General features: G+C 52.9%; 1 protein-coding gene across 3 annotated transcripts in view; it reads left to right on the top strand.

Moving 5' to 3' along the window:
- The window catches only part of TIAM1 (TIAM Rac1 associated GEF 1), an 84,980-nt gene that overhangs the window by 30,028 nt on the left and 35,223 nt on the right, over positions 1-19,729 (top strand). For all 3 annotated transcript variants that reach the window (XM_088158815.1, XM_088158817.1, XM_088158814.1), the window contains exons 4-10: positions 6,592-7,039; positions 8,891-9,063; positions 12,114-12,338; positions 13,533-13,718; positions 15,870-16,016; positions 18,060-18,134; positions 18,581-18,751. In XM_088158815.1, the coding sequence (XP_088014941.1) occupies positions 6,592-7,039; positions 8,891-9,063; positions 12,114-12,338; positions 13,533-13,718; positions 15,870-16,016; positions 18,060-18,134; positions 18,581-18,751 (1,425 nt within the window). The remainder of the gene's footprint in view (positions 1-6,591; positions 7,040-8,890; positions 9,064-12,113; positions 12,339-13,532; positions 13,719-15,869; positions 16,017-18,059; positions 18,135-18,580; positions 18,752-19,729) is intronic.

Genomic DNA, 19,729 nt, shown 5'->3' with positions numbered 1-19,729 from the left:
AAAATCCTACATAAAAATTTTTGCAGAATGTGCAGGAGTTGAAACCAAGGGGTTTTGTGGGAATTAGATCAGGATGTACAGAGAAACCAGTCTAAAATTAGACACTCTTTCCAGTTGATATTATTTTTTTTACTATCTCAGGGAATTCTGTGACTGGTTATAGTGTTCTATTATGTTCTCTAGGATGGCTAAACTCCAGAGAGCTGATACTTGGTTTTAAGTTCTGTAAAACTTTTTCACAAAATCATTTTGTGGCTTAGGGGCTATAACCCCAAAATGGAAAAGGGCTGCCGTGGGTCAGTCCCATGGAAGCACCATCCAGCCTAGTTCCTTGTTCCCCAGATTCATCTGCTCAGGAAAAGAAGGAGAGAGTATGGGGTGAACTTTCCTTCAGGGCACTTTTCCCAAAGCCAGCAAGTTAGAGCTGGGATTCTTCCTGTGCAAGGAATGCGTCCAGGGCTCTCAGGTGACCTGTCCCCCATGGATTCTCTTTTTTGAAATAATTTTCTGCTTCTGGCTTCCAGTTCTGCATCCTGTCCACTCTCTGCAGAGCACTTGTGGCCTTCCAGCCTGCTCTTTGAGCCCTCCTCGGCCGTGGCTTTTCCAGGCAGAGCATCCTCAGCAGCTGGAGCTCTGCTCCTCTAAAGGAGTTCTGGAAAACGTGGCCGTTTCCAGCCTGGAAATCACACCTAATCAGATGGACACGGACCTTTAATGGGAGCAGTTTGGCTCCGGATGGAATCAAGGAAGGAAATAAAGACAGAGCTGACAGCACTCAGTGCCAGTGACTGGCACACAGGTCAGTGAGGAGCTGAAAGCAGGGTGGTACTGCCGGGGGCTCGCTGCTTCCAGCCCTGTTCACACAGTCCCTTTCGGACACAGGCTGTCCCCAGGGTCTCAGATATAGCCTGAGCCACATTCCCAGTCCCCAAGAGCTGGGAATGGGACCCTTTGGCTCAGCTGTCACCCTGCTGATCCTTCGGGCAAACCACCCCCAAATATCTCTGCCTCCAGCCCCAGGCCACGGGGCAAGGAGGGCAAGGAAGGGGAGGAACAGGCTGGGGGAAACAGAAACCCCGGGTTTTTGTGGCTTGCACCAGGGCAAACTGCTTGGGAATCCACATCCTGGGTCCTGGTGTGGCAGCTCAGAGTGACCCGACCCCCTGAATGTCTGCACCAAATGAGCCCGGCTGAATGCAAGTGGATTCAGTGAGGAAGGCTGGAATCTTCAGACCCAGGCTGAGAGGTCTTTCCTGCCCTGTCACCCCGATGGAGGAGATTAAATCAGGTATTTCCCAGTCGGGATGGTTGAAAGCAAATAGTCACTCCCTTCAGAGCACACAGCTCTGCCCCAGTATTGTCAGGGAAAGGAGCATGTGAAAATTGGTGTTTTGGTCTCCACTGGCAAATATTTTGATACTATTTCAAAGGTCTTAATTTGTTTTCCTTCCTTAGCTCTCGGCCGGAGGCCAAGTGAAAGCAAATCACCAGTCCTGATATTTGATCTAGCTCCACTCAGGCATGTTTTTTTAAACAGTAGGACTTTGTCATTTATACATCTGAAGTGCATATAACAACTTTGGCAGTGGCTGTATTCTCTGTAAAGCTGTATGCACACTGCATGCTTTTGGTTCCAAGTGTTTTGCACTCCCAACAATCACAGGCAGGTTGTCCCAGCTGCTTGTTTGCCGGGCTGTGCTTACCTCCATGGATGCAATTTGCAGGAGTGCTCCCTTGCAGTGAAGTGTTCCTTTGCAGAGAGCTTCACACCGCGGGTGATGCTGTGCCTGCTTATCATCCCTGATGACAGGCATTGCCCTGCTTCCTCAGGTCGGGTGGCTGCTCAGGTGAGCTCCTCCCAGATGATGTCTTTGGATCTCAGGCTGCTGGTCTAGCCCCTGTTTCCACCCTCTGCATTGCATTTCTCAGGGAGAACTGCCTCTTCTTGGCTTCAGCAAACAAAAAGTAACCCAACCCTGTATTTTAATTTAACTGGGAGGATTTTGATGGCACGTTGCCCTTGGTTTAACTCGAGCACAGTGCAGCTGCTTTTCTTAGTTGATGGTTACCTCGGCTCCTCTAGAAACTTCCTTCAGCTGGGTGGTCCACTGGGACGAAAGCAGGGTAAATCTGGGGGCTCCTCAGCGAGTCCTTGGGGAACAGGGACATTAAACACTGCAGCACCTGAGAGCTGAGGGGATGGGAAGTGGGAACTCGCCCCGGATCTGTGCAGGTGTCAGGAGCTGCAGGGCGCAGGGACCACGCTGCAAGAGGCTCTGCTGGATTAGGGCTGGATTCTCCTTCGTGGGATTATGGACTTGAGCACCCCTCCAAAGTCAGTGCTAGAGCCAGGAGGAGCTGGTGGGGGCGATTGCATTTCCAGCATTCAGTGTCTCACAGCTCCAGGGTGTGCTTTGCTCGCTGCTGCAGGAGTCCCTGAGTGTCCACGGTTTGCTTCAGGGCCTTTAGGTGCCTGTCTGTCCTTCCAGGGTGCCAAATTACACTGCAAGCAAAGGAATCCTGGGTCCAGATCCACTGAAATCCGTGCCCTAAGACCTTCCCAGGGATTACTGCCCAGACACCTGTGACTGTGATTCATCCTTTCATTATAAGACTGGAGTTTTTTGCCAGGAGGAGTATCTGGAGGTCTGGGCTAGTCCCTTTTTGTCAGGGCAAATTTGATTTCAGAGAGCCATGGCCCAAACCTGCTTGCTTATTAAACTACCCTGAGCAGCTTTAATGACACATGCAAGGGTTTGTTTATTTTGGTTTTTTCTAAATCAAATTTTTTGAAAATTTTGACTCTTCCAGTCATCTCTAGAGCTGCTGCCCCAGTGCAGTGAGTGCACAGAAGCAGGAATCAAACCATTGCTCCCCCTCAGGTTTCAGCTGCACTTTATGATTTATCTTTCCTTCTCACTGTGACTATGGAGAAAGGATTCAGTTTGGATTTGCAGCAAGCCATACCTTGACCATCAAATGATGGCAGAGTCAGTACTGAAAAGAAAGGAAAAGCACTTATCAGGCCAATCTTTTTCCACACAGGAGCTTCAAAGGGCCACCAGTCAGATAAAAGCATGCAAAGCATCAGGCTGCTCCCCATTTGAGACGTGTTCTGTGGTGCTTGCCTCAGGAGCAGCCAGACAGGTTGTGTGCAATCACTCTGGCTGAGTGTGAGCATCTCATTGCTCTGTTGCTCAACAGGGCAGGGAACAAAGGATGTGCATTGGCTTGGAGGGAGCCCCTTCCAAGGAAAAGCCCCCACTCAGCTGTGCTTTGAATGTAAAGGTTCATTTAGAAAGGAGTTTTAACCACGAGGAACTGTTTGTATTTCATGGCAGTAAGATTTTCCCTGCTGAACCAGCCCAGGTGCCCGTGAATCAGTGCTGTTGGTGGGGCAGGAGAGGGTGATTCAGCACGGGCTGTCCCAGTGCCCGTGGCAGGGCTGCTGGTGGCTCTTGCTGGCACCCTGAGTGTGCCCAGTCATGAGCCAGCAAGGCTTGTCCCATCCTGTGCTTTCTTCAGCCAGCTATGTTCAACGTGGGGACACTCGGGACCTATCCCAAAACTCCTCCCCTGGTTTTGGCTAGCTGGTTGTAGACATTTTTCCTAAAGCTAAGGGGTTTTGTTTGTTTTTTTTCCTGTTTATCTTTTAAATTTCGCAGAAATTATTTAACAGCAGACATACAGAGGTATGGGTACCACGTGAGCAAAACCTACAGCACCAGGTACATTAGCCTGATGTGGCTTGTGCATTACAGTTTCATTCCCCTTTGGCTTGTTTTGCCTGAAACCCAGTGCTGATGTGAGGAAAAAGCTCTGTATTTAAGTGGGTTCCTAATGCTTCCAGTAGCACTTTACCCAGTAGGTCCAGCAGGTCAATGGCTCCCTGCACTTGACGGGGCTGTGATAACTCACCCCACGTCATTGCACTGGGATGCTCCAAGGGCCTTCTTGGTGACAATGGCACCCTTCAGCCCCTCTGCAGCCCTTGAGCAGTGCCAGGGATCCCAGATCCCAGGGAAGGGAAGCATTAAAGCTCTGTTATTTGTGCAGAGTCCTCAGCTGAGTGTGTTCATTGCAAAATGTGCTACAGTTTAACCTTATGAGCAAGTATAACAAATGTATTTATTCTGTGTTCTCCATCCTTGAGGGCTTTTTGTAATCTTTTTTTTTATATAAACTGATATGCTCATATATTAGTTTCAGAGTATAAGCCCCGTTTATTGGCAGGGAACTGAGGCAGTTAAAACAATGTCTCACCAAGGTCGTCTGAAAAGGCTGTAGCCCTGAAAATCCTATCTCCCTCAGGTTGGTGGTCTGTTCTAATAGTTCTTTGTTTTCTTAAATCAACTCCTTTTAACTCGAGCATGAGCTGTGCCTCCTAAAAGTTACATCAGCTAAGATTTTGGAACGAACTGTGCTCTTTTTGAAGAGCACAGAATCATGGAATCACGGAATTGTTTGGGTGGAGGGGACCTTAAAGTTCATCCAGGGCCACCCGTGCTACGGGCAGGGACTCCTTGCAGTATCCCAGGACACTTCCAGGGATCCAGGGGCAGCCACAGCCTCTCTGGGCACCTTGTGCCCTCCCTCCCAGGCAGCAATTCCTTCCCAATATCCCGTCCAAACCTATTGTCTGTCAGTGGGGATGGAAGCAGTGATTCCATGGGAATGATGACCAGTCCCACTGGCAGGTGGCTGTGGCTGTGTTGGCAGGGGGGCAGGGCTGGCACAGCAGGCTGCACCATCCAGATATTCCAGATATTCCTCCTTTGCACAGAGTGAGGGGGTGATGGCTTCCCAAAAACGAGTGTGTTGGAGCAGCAGCGTGGCTGTGAGGGCTGCTCGGGGTGGGGACAGGGCTGTACTTCCAGGAAAGGCTGCTCAGCTCGGTCACACGTGGAGGAGCAGAGCAGCCTGCCTGCCGCTGTGTGTGCACTCAGTAACCAGATGCACCAGCAGGCAAGGAAGTGCTTTTTCTTCCAGCTGGACTCCAATCGTCCCTTGGGAAGCGGTGTTTATAAAGAACAGACCCATCCATTGCGAATTAATGCCTTAAAAGTTAGTCAGCCCTTCCAGCCCTTGCTCCACAGGAGGAGGGTTTCACACAGAGCTCATGGGGGCTTGCTTTGTTTCCACAGAGCTGCTCTTGGACACAAAGAAAACCGGTGCTTGAACCAACATCTGCAAGCTTGTTTTCTCTCAAAATAAATACTCCATTCTGCTACCTCTTCTCAGAAACTCTTCTTTTTTTTTTTTTTTTTTCCTTTTAAACTTGTGAATCAAGAGCTAGCTGCTCTTGCAGGAGAGGTAGAGGTTGAAATTCCTGTTGCTTTTGGCCATATTTCTCGCTTCTTTGCATCCTCTTCACTCAAGTACCTGAAACGTTTGTTTCCATTTACAGGGTTTGGCCTTCCTTTGTCCTCCAAAGTCTGCCACAGATGCCTGTAGATACCGAGGTGGTGGTGGGTATCCCCTGGGGGGATTAGCCTTGTAGCAGGGGCCAGGCTGAATCACAGCCTTCAAAGCCCCAATTCAGAGCGGTTTTCTCCTGTCTTGCTCAAACTGCCTGTATCCTTGTCTCTCCTGATCCTTGCACTGCAAGTTCTTGGGGAGCAGGAAGGGATTTAGTGGGGAATATCACATGGCCCACCGTTACAGTTTGTGATGAGAACAGAAACAATCTCAACCACGTAAACCTGTCAGGAGGAAAGAAAATAAGAACCTTTTTGGTTACATAATTTTCAGGGGTCGGCTTTGGGGTGTCTGAAATGGATCTTCAGCTGTAGGTGTGAATGCACAATATCAGTGTTTTCTCTTCAAAAGGCGTAGGTTGGGCGCTGCTTTTCTCGACACTGCCAGTTTTTGCTGCCATATGTTCTCCTTTTGCAAGACCTTTAGCACTGTAAACTTGGCTTAATGTAAACAGATGATGCTGCATCTTATATTCCACATTGCCAAGGCCGTGGAGGCAGCACCTGGGGCAGTGCACATGTGACTGCTCTTTGCTAACCTGTGCTGGGAGCTCTGCCCCGACCCCACCTTCTCCCGTTGTTTGTCTCCACAAGGAAGGAATCTTCACCCCAAGGGCCACGTGTGGGCCCACAGCAGCAGTCGGGAAAGCACAGCCCTGGAGCTGTGAGGTGTTAGGTGTTGAAAATGCAACTGTCCCCGTGGAGTTGGGGGACATTGCATGGGGGACGGCTTCACCCTTCTGTCCAAGGTGAACGTAGCTGTAGGAAGGGGTATTAACCCTTCAGATGGGGTGGAAATAAGACACACAGCTACATGGTCTTCTCTCCTACATTTGAAGGTTCCACTGAGCGCTTTGTTCTCCAAATGGAAGCTCCCCATGTAGCTGTACAAAGGGACACGGCGGGAAGAAGACCGTGCAGCCGCGTGTCTTGTTTCCGCCGCATCTCAAGGGTTAATTAATACCCCTGTGTAGAGCTCCACGTGCCGAGCTGTTGAGGAAGAGCAGAGGCAGGGGTTTCTATGTGACCAAGATGGAGGTGTGAAGCTCTGCGGTGCCCCCTGGCACCCGGCTGCTGCCCGAGCTCTCCCCTCAGGCCGGTCTCTCCCGCGCAGGACGTCAACGCGGCCGAGGGCAGCGAGTTCACGGACAGCGGCATCGAGGGCGCAGCCACGGACACGGAGCTGCTGTCGCGCCGCTCCAACGCCACCACGGCCAGCTACTCGCCGCCGAGCGGCCGCGCCTTCATCGGCAGCGACAGCGGCAGCAGCTCGGCGGGCGACGGGCTGCGCCAGGGCGTCTACGAGAACTTCCGCCGCGAGCTGGAGCTGAGCGCGGCCGACAGCGAGCCCCTGGAGGAGGCGGGCTCGGCCCTGAGCGACGAGCAGAGCAGCGGCACGCTCAGCTCGCCCGGCCAGTCCGACATCCTGCTGAGCGCCGCGCAGGGCACCGTGCGCAAGGCCGGCGCCCTGGCCGTCAAAAACTTCCTCGTGCACAAGAAGAACAAGAAGGTGGAGTCGGCCACGCGCAGGAAGTGGAAGCACTACTGGGTGTCCCTGAAAGGTACGGAGCAGGGGACAGGGGTGTGTCCAGGTGGGCACACTGGGTGTCCCTGAAAGGTGGGCAGGGGTGTGTCCAGGTGGGCACACTGGGTGTCCCTGAAAGGTGGGCAGGGGTGTGTCCAGGTGGGCACACTGGGTGTCCCTGAAAGGTTGGCTGGGATGTGTCCAGGTGGGCACACTGGGTGTCCCTGATAGGTTGGCTGGGATGTGTCCAGGTGGGCACACTGGGTGTCCCTGAAAGGTGGGCAGGGGTGTGTCCAGGTGGGCACACTGGGTGTCCCTGAAAGGTGGGCAGGGGTGTGTCCAGGTGGGCACACTGGGTGTCCCTGAAAGGTTGGCTGGGATGTGTCCAGGTGGGCACACTGGGTGTACCTGAAAGGTTGGCTGGGATGTGTCCAGGTGGGCACACTGGGTGTCCCTGAAAGGTTGGCTGGGATGTGTCCAGGTGGGCACAGGCCCTGCTGTTCTCCAGAGGTTTTGTGTGGTGGTTGCTGATGTGCTCAGTGGTGGCACGTGTGCAGTCCCGGGCACAGCAGCGGGGTTCCCACCTTGCTTGGAGCCCTGCTGGCACCACCCTGGGCCCTGGGTGCTCTCTTGGAGAAGCGTGTCTGTGGCTGGCTGGCAGCTGAATGAATGCCCATGTGCCACTGCAGCCACTCCACGGTGGCAGGCTGATGGAGGTGACAGTGGTGTCGTTCACACAGGGGCTCTGCCGCGCTCTGCATCCCTGCTCTACCTGTCCTTGCCCAAGGATACTCATCCTCACGTGCTTCATCAGCAGGGAAACAGGAAGGCACGGTCTGGGGAGCCAGCAGAGGCAGAGCTCTGTCACCCAAAGGCTCGGTGTGCTCCAACGCTGTCCTCCCTACAGAGAGCTCTTCCCAGAGCCCTTGTTTATTTTTAATTTGCAGCGCTATTTTAAACCAACAGCCGAGTTTGGAGGCGGCTCTTCCTTGGGTGGCTGAGAGCTGGGGAAATGGGGGAGGAGAGGGGCAGCCCTGATCTCCTGGGAGGGGCAGGAAGGTCTTGCTGTGAGGAGCTGCAAACAAAGGGCCATCTGGAGAAGAAAGGGGAAGGATGAGCAGGGTGTTGTTGTGAAGTGCTTCGGCTCAAGTGGAGTGTTAACTCCTTGGATTGCTGTTTAACCGAGGCTTTGAAGTGACCAGCTGCCATTGTTTGGCTGCAGATTGGTTTCTGAGCGGCTGGGTACCAGAGCATCCCTTCCCAGTGACACAGCAGCTAGGTGCCAGCCTGTAAAAACTGGAGATGGTGTGGCAGGGTGGGAGAGGAGGAGACCCTTTTCTTTTTGGAGCCTCCCAGATTGCACCCTTGCTCTTGTTTTCCTTTCCCGGGAGGATTGTAAAGATTATTTAGTAACACCGAGCAGGTTGTGTGCTGTCCCCAGCTAAGGTTTCTTTGTCCATCAGTCCTTGAGCAAGCACAGCTCATCCCAGCCCATTTGAATTGCAGTTACTGTCTGCTCCAGTAATTAAGTGGCTTGGTCTTTGCCTTGCAGGGGCTGCAGGAGCAGCTGCAGAGGCTGGCCCATGCCCGGGGGCCTGTCTGCTCCCAGGGCTGGCTCCCCAGCTGCTGGGCACCCTCAGGGCACCAGGATCTCACGCCCGCATCTTCCCTGCCATGGGGTGGCCACGGATCACCCCAAATCTGGGATTTCTTACGATGTTTCTCACCTGGCAATGTATTTTACTTGCTGGCAGTCATAGGGAGAACCAAGCCCAGGCTGAACACACCAGCCCTGGGTCAGGGCTGAGCGTGTCCTGCAGCTCGTGCTGTGCCTGCTCGGCAGGGAAAGCAGCAGAGCCCTGGCATGTGCTGCTCTTGTCTCTTGCAGGCTGCACGTTGTTCTTCTACGAGACTGATGGCAGGTCTGGCATTGACCACACCAGCATCCCCAAGCACGCCGTGTGGGTGGAGAACAGCATCGTGCAGGCCGTGCCCGAGCACCCCAAGAAGGATTTTGTCTTCTGCCTCAGCAACTCCCTTGGCGACGCCTTCCTCTTCCAGGTTGGTTTTTGCCGAGTTGTTTTTTTGTGTCTCCCAGCAAGGAGGACATCCTAGCTTAGGTTGAGATCAGTGGAAAATCCTGCTGACCCCAGTAGGTTTGGGGTTTTCCTTTGGCAGCACTGGAGGAAGGACATGATCTCAACAAGATCAGTGTCAAATCTGCTCCTTGATAGCTGGCTGCAGCCAAGGATGAAGAAATGCTCTTGCATCACTGTAAGAACTGCTTGGGCAGCATGCTTAGAACACACAGACCAAGGCAGCCACCCCACAGCACATGAGCTGGGCACTAAGTGTGCCGTGCCACTCTCTGGGACCCGTGAGAGACCTGTGTCAAAGGGGGGCCTTGCAGAGAGGCTCCAGGGCAGCAGCTGGAAGTGCAAGGGGAGGGCTGGATGTGCAGCAGAGGGGCTGCAGAATCCAGCTCTTGTTCACACAGCTTGCTGCTGCCCGAGAGGAGACTGGATGAAAGTGCAGGGTTTGGTTCTTTCATCAGGAAATGGAAATATCTCAGTTTTGCTGGGTGCATTTAAAAAAAAAATCCCAGAACTTCCATCAAAGGCCATGCATTAGTTGATGTGTTTCACTTGCAAAGATTTCTGTAATTTGGTAACCACTGCTTCCCTGAGTGATTTGTAGGTTGTCATCTCCTTTCTTCTGTCAAGCTGGTGCTAAGCAGGGTGTGACATGCTGTTATTTGTGCTGAGGTGGGTGCATTTCCTCCACTTTTGATTCAGTTTTCTTCACTGGAGGAATCCCTTTATTTCTCTTGCCAATGACAATGGAGTTTGTTTCCTTCTTAAACCAGAAGCTGCTCTGGGGTAGGATGTGTCCCCACATCATCACTCCCCTGTGTTCCAGAGCAAAATATGAAATTACAGCGTGTTGTAGGTCCTTGCAGCTGTCTTTGCAAAGGGATGGGTTCTCAAATTTTTGCAAAATAAAAAAGCCCTTCTGATTCTTGGAGGGCCTGAGTGTCTGCCTGCATACTGAAAAAACCCATCTTTTTTTTGTGGGCTGACTTCTCTGCCACCTCAATGGGATTTTTCCTCAGCTCCTTCTGTAGAGCTGCCCTGCCCCTCTCTCTTCATGTCTTCCCTGGGTAAGGAGTGTGTATTTTGGCACCTGGAGACCTTCCTCCAGGTAAGGGAATCATAAAACCACAGAGTGGCCTGGGTTGGGGGGGACCTTAAAGATCATCTTGTTCCACCCCCTGCCGTGGGCAGGGACACCTCCCACTGTCCCAGCTGCTCCAAGCCCTGTCCAGCCTGGACATCCCATCCCCAATCCCAATCCCATCCCTCCCCCAGGGCTCAGGCAGCTCTGGCTGTGCCCCCACAGACCCAGCCCTGGCACGTGGCACCCGTGTGTGCCAGCAGTCACGGGCACTTGTGCCACCACGTACGTGTGCCAGGTGTTTGGGTGGTCCTTTCCCTGAGAAGGGCACGATTCCCATGGCCTGCTCATCTACCAGGGGGTCTCCAGCTCCTAAAATTCACTCCAGAGCCTTTTTTCCCCTCCCTCTCCCCAGGAGACAAACAAAATTTAATCTAACGGTATACAGATAATACTTGGGGATTTAATAAGATAACCAATGCTGTTAGGATTTTGCTAGGAATTAACAAACACATTTTGTCTCATTGTAAGTCCAGTGCTGCTCTCTTTTCTGCTGGGGATGAGGTTTCCCCACCTGACTGTGGGCAAGGAGCTCCTGTTCTGGCAAATAATTCCTGTATTTCCACAGACATTCCTCAGCCAGGGGGACTCACAGTGTCCTCAGCAGTGGAGTGAGAGCTTGCTGGTGGGCACAGTGCCAGCTGAAGGCAGGGGCATTGGGAAGGACTCAGTCCTTCTGGATAGATCCTGTTCCTGCTTAGGGCTGCCTGGGATGCCTGCTTCAGCACCACACAAGTTTGGGGAGCACCAATCCCAGCTGGGTTTCTCTGGGAGCTCTCCTGAGCTTCATCCTCGGCTGCTGGTTGTGACCTCAGCGAGGATGACCTTCCTCATCCTCTCCAGCAAATGGAGAAGTCATGCTGGGCTGTCTATTAATAGATCAGGCATCATCAGGAAGTTTAATTAGAACAAGGTGGTTTGGCACCTTGCTACTTTTCCAGGCAGGAGCCAAATACCAGTGTGATTATTGCCACAGGCTGACACTCACACAAAGTCCTCTGCAACCCTGAGCTGGCTGGAAAGTCTGTTTCATGACCTACTGTAAAAAGGAATGGAGTTCAGTAAAAGGCTTAAGATTGACTTTTTATTTTGAAAATTTGGAAAGAAGAATCTGAAAAGATTCTTTTTCGTCTGTCAAAAGCCTCTAATCAAAGTAGTTCTCGTCCAGAAAAAAGTACTGCTGTCCCATGCTCCAGCCTGGTGTCCCATGGAGGGACATTAAAGATGATCCAGTTCCACCCCCTGCCATGGGCAGGGACACCTTCCACTATTCCAGGTTGCTCCAAGGCCTGTCCAACCTGGCCTTGGACACTTCCAGCAGGGAGAACTGTTCCCTTTTCCCAGACTGCCATATCCGTGCTTGGGAAGGGACAGTGCCAGAGCTGTGAAAATGAGGATCAGCCTGCCTTGAGTGGTACCAGGGGTGTCTCCAGAGTGCTTTGAGGCCCTCAGAAACAGAAAGCTTGTTTGTCTGTGCACCATAAGATAGCCATTCATACTTCTCATGGTCATGTTTTATTGCATGTATTTATTATTAACTGCTGCATGCCAGAAAAGCTCTCCATCCAGGGAAGAGCACAGCAGCGGTGCATTCCCTGCCTTAAGGAAGTGGAGTTGAGAAATGGTGGTTAAATGCTGGGCTAGAAATGATGGCAGCACTGCAGTGAGGCAGGGAGGGCATTGCTGGGAAGCTGCAAAGCACAGAGAGGTGTCATTGCACGTGCTGGGCTCAGAAAGGCCTGCTCAGGGATGAGGGGGGTTATTGCCTCGGCAGGAGCGAGTGGATCTGAGCTCCAAGGCAGAGGAAGCTGCTGGGAGTTGCAGTTGTTGGGAGGCAGAGGGTTTGAGCGAGGATGTGCCGTGTCCCCTGTGTGCAGACGTGCAGCCAGACGGAGCTGGAGAACTGGATCACGGCCATCCACTCGGCCTGCGCCACCGCCGTGGCACGGCAGCACCACAAGGAGGACACGCTCAAGCTGCTCAAAACCGAGATCAAGAAGCTCGAGCAGAAGATCGACATGGACGAGAAGATGAAGAAGATGGGGGAGATGCAGCTGTCCTCTGTCACCGACTCCAAGAAGAAGAAGACCATACTGGACCAGGTAAGCTCCTGCTCGTGTGAAGGACGTCCCTAGCGAGGGTTTAAGGCTTTTCCGGGGCTGGCGGGAGCTCCCTGGAGCAGGTGGCAGCAGGAGAGCTGTGCTGGCTGCCTTGGCTGCACCATTTCTCCACTGAGGTGCAGCATGGGCTGTCTTCTGCTGGCCTCCAGGAGACTTGGCGAGCAGGAGGTTGACTGAGAGGGCAGCTGCAGGATGCCTTGGGGCACAGCTGTTGACACACCAGCAAACACTGCTGCCGGCAGCTGGGCTGAGGAAGCCGTGCCTGCCTTGACCTTGTGGCTGCGTGCCCGGCTCCCCCTGAGGCCCCTCCTCGTGGCTGGCTTTCAGCAGCAGGGAGCCTCGAGCCCACGTCTCTGCCGTGCTGCAGCAGCACCTTCTTTTGGGAAATGTCACCTATGGCTCCTGCCTCCCTCACTGGGAGCTCTCCTACCACGGCTGCCAAGGGTGCCTGGCATGCAAAGCCTGGCAAGTGGCTGGGCTGGGCTGAAGGGATTTGTACCCCCTGGAAGCCCGAGAGAAGGGGAGGGAGATGCTGAAGAGCTCCTCTCAAAGCTGTCAGTCACAGTGAGAGGGCAGAGCAGTCTCTCTCTTTATGTAACCAAGTGTGTCTGGGTGCTTTGAAACTGTTTCCTATAAGCTATTTGAATTATTTAAATAACTCCATAGGCTGATTACAGCACTCTTCCCCTGATCAGATTAATTATCCCCAGTGTATGGCACTTTTTTGAGCTCTGTTGTTGCTCACAGCAAAGCTGCTGCTGTGGCTGCTGATTTGGGATGCCCTGTGCCTGCAGTTTGGTAGGGTTTGCTCTTCTGGCTCCTCAGATGCTCTTGATGCATGAAAGAAGCCTCCTAAGGGACTGCTGAGCGCAGAATCCTGGAAATATAAGGAAAATTAAAAAGGAAATTTTAATCCTGTTAATTAGCATTGTATCCAAGGAGCAGTTGTCCCGGGAGGAGACTTCTGCCATGAACGTAGAAAAAGCCGTTTTCCATCGAATGAAAACTCTTTTACTCTTGGCATCCTTTGGGGGGTTGGGAGGGCAGGGGAATGTGGGCAAATCAGGAACCAGGGTTTGCTGAGTGGGATCAGCACTGGTGAGAAGGGTGTGTTACTGGGCCTTTTCCCAAGGCACTTAGAGCCTGTTCTGTCCCCTCTGTCCCTCTTTGCTGCAGATCTTCGTGTGGGAGCAGAACCTGGAGCAGTTCCAGATGGATCTGTTCCGGTACCGCTGTTACCTGGCCAGCCTGCAGGGCGGGGAGCTGCCCAACCCCAAGAGGCTGCTGGCCTTCGCCAGCCGCCCCACCAAGGTGGCCATGGGCCGCCTGGGCATCTTCTCCGTGTCGTCCTTCCACGCTCTGGTGAGTGGGCACGGCCAGGGCTGGCCACAGCGGGCAGCAGGGACTGCAGGGCAGCCTGCTGCCACGTCCCTCCTGTCCTACAGCTGTGCTTGGGACTGCCGCACCACGGGCTGTCCTGTCACCAGGGCAGGGCCACCTCCCGTGTCCCCGAGCTTGGGCCTGCCCCACACATCCCATAAGGAGCCCTCAGTCGGTTCTGAGCCCCTCAGCATGTGCTGGCTGAGATTGCTCAGGCGTAGCTCTCCTCCATATGGGTGAAACTGCTGGCCAGGTATTGCAGTGTCAGGTCTCTGGTCAGCAGCACCTGCTGCTCCACAAGGGAGGGGAGATGTTCTTCCCTGCCACTTATGGTGTGGCAAATAATGGTCATTTCCATTTGACTACTGTAGCAGCCCAGCTCTGCAAAGTACAGCGAGGTGTTCTGCAAAGTGGTGGGGTTTGAACGAATTTCCATCCAGTTCTTGTAGGGTTGGAATGAATTTCCATCCAGTTGTTGCAGTTTCTGCTTGGACTCCTGGAGGTTCACAGAAATAGCTGAGCTCCACTGTTGTCTGGTAGATGAGCTGTACCCTTCAATTGAATGCAGAGCTGTAATTCAGTCAGGGGCGTTTTTATTCTTTCCCATATGAAAAGATTAGCGTCATCATCCTGCTAATTGCTGGTAGATTTGTTATATTTTTTAAGTGGCGAGCTGTCATTTGCATTTATGCTTTTTTTTTTTTTTTTTTTTTTTGCATCGAGCAAAGCGCTGAGCGTTAGCCTGAAAAACAGTCTGCCTCTTCATGCTGGTGTCTCTGGAGAGCCAAGGGGAAAAATATGTTTTGAAAATGTTGTGTTGGAAGAGACACGTGTTTTCTTCTCCTCTCAGCAAACTCTCATGTCCTCCTTTGCCCCCAGGAACGTGGGGAAATGCAGCCTCATGTTTGGAGCCCTAACTGAAGTTGCAGGAAGGGAATTTACCCTGAGAAGCTGTAGCTGCCCCTGGATCTCTGGAAGTGTCCAAGACCAGGCTGGGCAGGGCTTGGAGCAGCCTGGGGTAGTGGAAGGAGTCCCTGCCCATGGCAGGAGTGGGATGGGAAGGGCTTTAAGGTCCCCTCCATCCCAAATCATTCTGTGATTCCATGACCCAAGTCTCCTGAAGATGTTCCTCAGCACATTTCCCCAAGGATGTGCTAAGTTATTCCAGGTGGCTCTCCATGATTGTCCCAGGTACAGTTATGGAACCCCTCAGAGTCCAGGCTGTGGAAATGCACATATTGCTGTGGAAGTCACGTTCTCCTATTCCTTGATTTCCCCACGTTTCCCAAGCAAGAGCCCCCATTCCTCAGACAGTTCCCTGGGGGCAGCAGCCAGCCCTTTGTGCCCCCCAGCTGTGATTTTGGGTGTGCTCCATCCATCCATCCATCCATCCGTCCATCCATCCATCCATCCATCCATCCATCCATCCATCCATCCATCCATCCCTCCCTCCATCCATCCCTCCCTCCCTCCATCCCTCCTTCTCTGCACCCCAGCTGTGATTTTGGGTGTGCTCCTCTAGAGCTTCCTCTGGTAGCTGGGCTCACTAAAGGCAAGTGTCTGATGATGGGAAGGGTCATTTCAGCTCACTTTTGCCCTTCCTGTGCCTTGCTCAGTCCTTCACATGTCCCTTATCTGGAAGGAAGTGCGGGTTTGGATGCCATGAGCTCCCTGCAAACCCTTCTCTGGCCTTGCTGCCCTTCTGGGTCAGCACCAGGATGCCCAGAGTGTTTCCACAGGAAAGAGTAAAGAGGAAGACCGAGTGTTTGGGGAGCGACAGATAAGTTTGGAAATCTCAGGTTGCACATGTCCAGCTTTGAAACCTTGCTAGGAAAAAAAAAATGAAAGAAAAAACCCAAACCCTTCACTGGTGCTGAGGTTTTGCTCTATGATAGTTAGGCTGCTTTAAAATGTCTCACGTCTAATTCCCAAAATTGATGGAGGTGGTGTGTCCTGTCCATTGCACTGTTTGATGCTGGGAGAGGTGAGTGAATTTGCAGTGAGATGGCAGCATCCCCCCTGTCCCAGCAGTGAGAAGCCTTGCTTGCCCTGTAGCATTTGCCTTTTGGAGCCCCCGCTTGGGTGGGGTTGGTGTGTGCTGGGGCTGCTGCAGCTCTCATGTGCCTTTGGCAGGTGGCAGCTCGCACGGGCGAGTCGGGCGTCAGGAGAAGGACTCAGGCCATGTCCAGGTCTGCCAGCAAGAGGAGGAGCAGGTTCTCTTCTCTCTGGGGGCTGGACACTACCTCCAAGAAGAAGCAAGGGAGGCCCAGCATCAACCAGGTAAGCAGCTGCACCTTGGGGATGGTGGTATCTGCAGGGACTGGCACATTGCTCACCCCCCTCAGACATCAGGGGCTGCTGGAGCTGCACATCAGTGCACAGCAGCTCCTAGCAGAGCTTTCGGATTTGCCCTTTTTTAGCTGAATTCTGTTGTTGCATTTTTGCTGCTTCTGCTTTTCCCGGAGGTGCCTTCCCTAATCTCAGGAGGAACAAAGCAGCAGTGTAAAACAGGATGCAGCTTTGAAGAGAAAACAAACCCAGAGCAATCCAGGCTTGTTTGGTCTTTTTTAATTTAAAATGATGAGTTTGTACGAGCTGAGTTTGGTGAAAACTTCCTAAAGTGACAAGAAGCTTTGCATTTAGCCGGGACACTCCCTGTTTTTTGCTTCAGATTTACAAGAAAAGAGAAGTTGAGCTGTTTGCACCTAGATCTTTCTCTGGAAAACATGTTCCAGTGTGGTAGGAAGGTGCTTCCCTGTTATTCTTTCCAAACATCCCTAATTACAGCTTTCACTTTTTGAAAGCCATACCTCATGTAATTGCAGGAAATGTAGGCTCTGCCTTTGTTTCTCTTCTCTCCCTTGTGGTGGGGAGAACTGATGGGGACACACGTGGTTCTGTGCCCTGTGATTTCTTGTGCTGTCTGTTGAAGCAGCAGTGGGTGTTTGTTTTGTTCAGCAGAGGATGAACGCTCTGGAATTGTTCAGCTTGTTTGGAGCGAGACACTCCAAGTTCACCTGATATTTAGAGGCTGAGCAGAAGCTTGGCTGGAATGCAGCTCCAGGAGCACATTCCCAGCTCCTTGCAGCATCCCTGTTGCTTTGTATTTACTTGCCCCAAATCCCTTGTCCGGAGCTGGGATCCTGCCTGTGCTGTGTTTTCAAACCTGTTTTTTTTTTTTCCACCCCGGGCTCCCCCTTTTGTTTTTCCTTTCAGTGGACATAATTGGATTCTTCACGCTGCCTCCCCTGCTCCTGCCCCCCTCACTCCTCCACAGCACGGGCATGGAGAGGGATTCTGTTCCAGGTGAAAGGAAACTCATTGTGGAGAGAGTTGTGAAAAGCGTGGAGTTTGGAGAAAGCAGCAGAGTGTCTAAATGCAGTGCCTGGACACATCTCCCTTGCTTGTGCAAAGTGTTGCCTATCGGAAGCAACCAGCTGTGAATTCCCAAAAGGCAGAGACCTTTTCCCATCCTGCCTGGTCCCTGCCTCATTGCAGCCAGGGAATCATTGACCAGCCCAGCACCTGATCCCAGAGCTGTGCTGATGTGGAGCTGCAAAACCGAACTTTGCAGTTTCCATTCCTGGATTGTGCTGCAGCACCAGCCCTGCCTGCCCATCCCCTGCACTCCTGTGCTGGTTTGGGGTGGATGCTGCAGGTATTGCTGTGGGCTCATTGCTCCTGCACGGGATCCTGCTGATGGTGGCTCTCTGGCTCCTGTTTCATGGGCTTGGACATTTGCTCAGTGTATTTTGGCAGCTGGGTCATTACAAAGCCAGCCAGAGGCAGAGCCCTGCAGAGTTCTCAGCGTTGGCAGAGGTGGGGAAGTGTTCATTTCCCACTTGTACTGCACCGAGAGAGATCAGATTAGTCCAGCTCCACCAAGGAAGTGAGGACAGACCTCCAAGCAGAAGTGGCCTCTAATCTTCCTGCACCACCCCAGCCCCAGCATGTTTTTCACCTTCTCTTCCATCCAGCTGCTATTTTCCTTTTCTCCAGTGCATCTGCAGCAGAGAGGAGGGAATGTTGGAGAGGTCCCCCAGTTCACTGCCCTCAAACCCGGGTGGAGGGCCCAGAGGGACAGAGACTGGTGCCAAGAGGGGCTGCTGGATGTGGCTTAGCCACCTTGAAGAAGGTTTTCCCCATCCCAGATTTCTACAACAGTGACAAATTTCTGCAAGCAGTGTCTTTGGAGATGGCTGTTTGTATTTCTCAGTTGGAATTCCACGCTGGCTGTTGGACAGACTGTTGTGCCCGTGCCATGTGCTGCACACAGGGAGTCACGTTGGTGTTTTAAAGCAGATCCCCTCTGTTGTTCCTCAGGTGTTTGGGGAAGGAGTGGATTCAGTGAAGAAATCTCTCGAAGGGATCTTTGATGACACAGTCCCGGATGGCAAGGTAAAAGCCCAGCTCTCCAGCTGCCTCCTTCCCCCCCGTTTGCAGCCAGTAAATTCAGGATAAATAATGCTAGGATTTGCTCATTTCTGAGCATTGGAGCTGCAGTACCCACAGCGATTTTGTTGGCATCGGTTTGCCCAGAAACGCTGCACGTTTCAGTTTGAAATTTAAATCTCCTTTCATCCCTGCTATTTTTGAGTTGCATTCCTAGCATTCCCAGTAGCCATGGGGTGAAATCCCAGGGGAAGCACGCTGCAGCCTCAGTGTAGCTGTGTGGGTGGCACACTCTGTCCTGCTCAGGGAAAATGCAGGTTCCTGCCCTGACAAGCCTTCAAGCCTTAGGAGCACAACATCATCTCTCTGAGGGGGCTCTGATACAGCCCAGTTATTGCTGAAGAGGGAGCTGTGTTGGGCTGGGATGGTCCTGATGGGTTTGGTCTCTTTAGAGGGAGAAGGACGTGGCCCTGAGCAGTGTCCAGCAGCACAACCCCGACTGTGACATGTGGGTGCACGAGTACTTCACTCCCTCGTGGTTCTGCCTGCCCAACAACCAGCCTGCCCTGACAGTCATCCGGCCTGGGGACACCTCCCGGGACGTGCTGGAAACCATCTGCAAGGTACCCGTGCCCTGGGGCAGGGGGGACAGCTCTGTGCCAGTGCCAGCACTGCTCTGCACACCGGGGCTGTGCTGGGTGCACAGCCGACACAAATGGCACTGCACAGAATTCCCTGCAGCTGCAGCTGCCGTGCTGTGGGTGCAGGGCCAGGCAGCAGGCTCGGGTTTGCCTTCCCCACTGTGGCTGCTGGAGGCTGGAAGTGCCTGCACAGGCTGGCTGTGCCTCTGCTGCTTCCCTTGGCGGGGCCAGCCGTGCTGTGTCCCTGCGTGGGACCAGGCTGAGCGTGGCACCCCCCGTGCCAGGCTGTGGGGTGCTCTCCCCACTTCCCAGGAGCCAGGGCGCCTGCTGGCAGTGCCATCCCTCCCTCCTTGCCCTGGGCTGGCACTGGGGACAGCAGCAGCACCAGCAGTGGGAGAAGGTGCCCGTGTTTGCTGCCTGCCCTGCAGAACCAGAGCCAGAGCCAGCCTCGTATCTGCACTGGAGTGGGGGGGAGGAAAAAACACCTGCAGTGCTTTGCCAGATGAAGTATTGGTGACACTGGGCCATTAAAATGAGTTACATCTCCAAAGAGCTGGGAAGTCTGACAAATTAAACACAGGCTTTCAGCTCTGGCAGCTCCATAACGTGTGTTTGCTGAGCCAGCCCCAACTCCTGGCACGTGCTGCTCCCAAAAGTGAGTCTGCTTTGGTACAACAACAACAGCAGCAGGGAAGAAAACATTTCTTCCTATTGAGAGCTAAACTTTGGGGACTTGGAGAACGTGTTGCATGTGCTTCTGAGGAGAGGGAAGGTGAGAGGAAGGCGTTTGTTTGCAGTAATTGCACGGTGCTCTGCAGCTCGTGGAAGCTCTGCTTTGTGCTCAGCAAAAGATGACATTTCTGGAGAGAGGCATACCAGGGAGGCTGGGTGACACATCCCTAGCACTGATTTATTTTTAGGATTCCTGTTTCCCTTGGGGTGGGGAGGGTTACCTCAGTG

The sequence above is a fragment of the Sturnus vulgaris genome, chromosome 2 (genome assembly GCF_052056855.1).
Source record: "Sturnus vulgaris isolate bStuVul1 chromosome 2, bStuVul1.hap1, whole genome shotgun sequence".
In the NCBI taxonomy this organism is placed as follows: domain Eukaryota; kingdom Metazoa; phylum Chordata; class Aves; order Passeriformes; family Sturnidae; genus Sturnus; species Sturnus vulgaris.
Note: the sequence above shows the minus strand (reverse complement) of the source record. Positions and strands in the feature narration are given on the sequence as shown.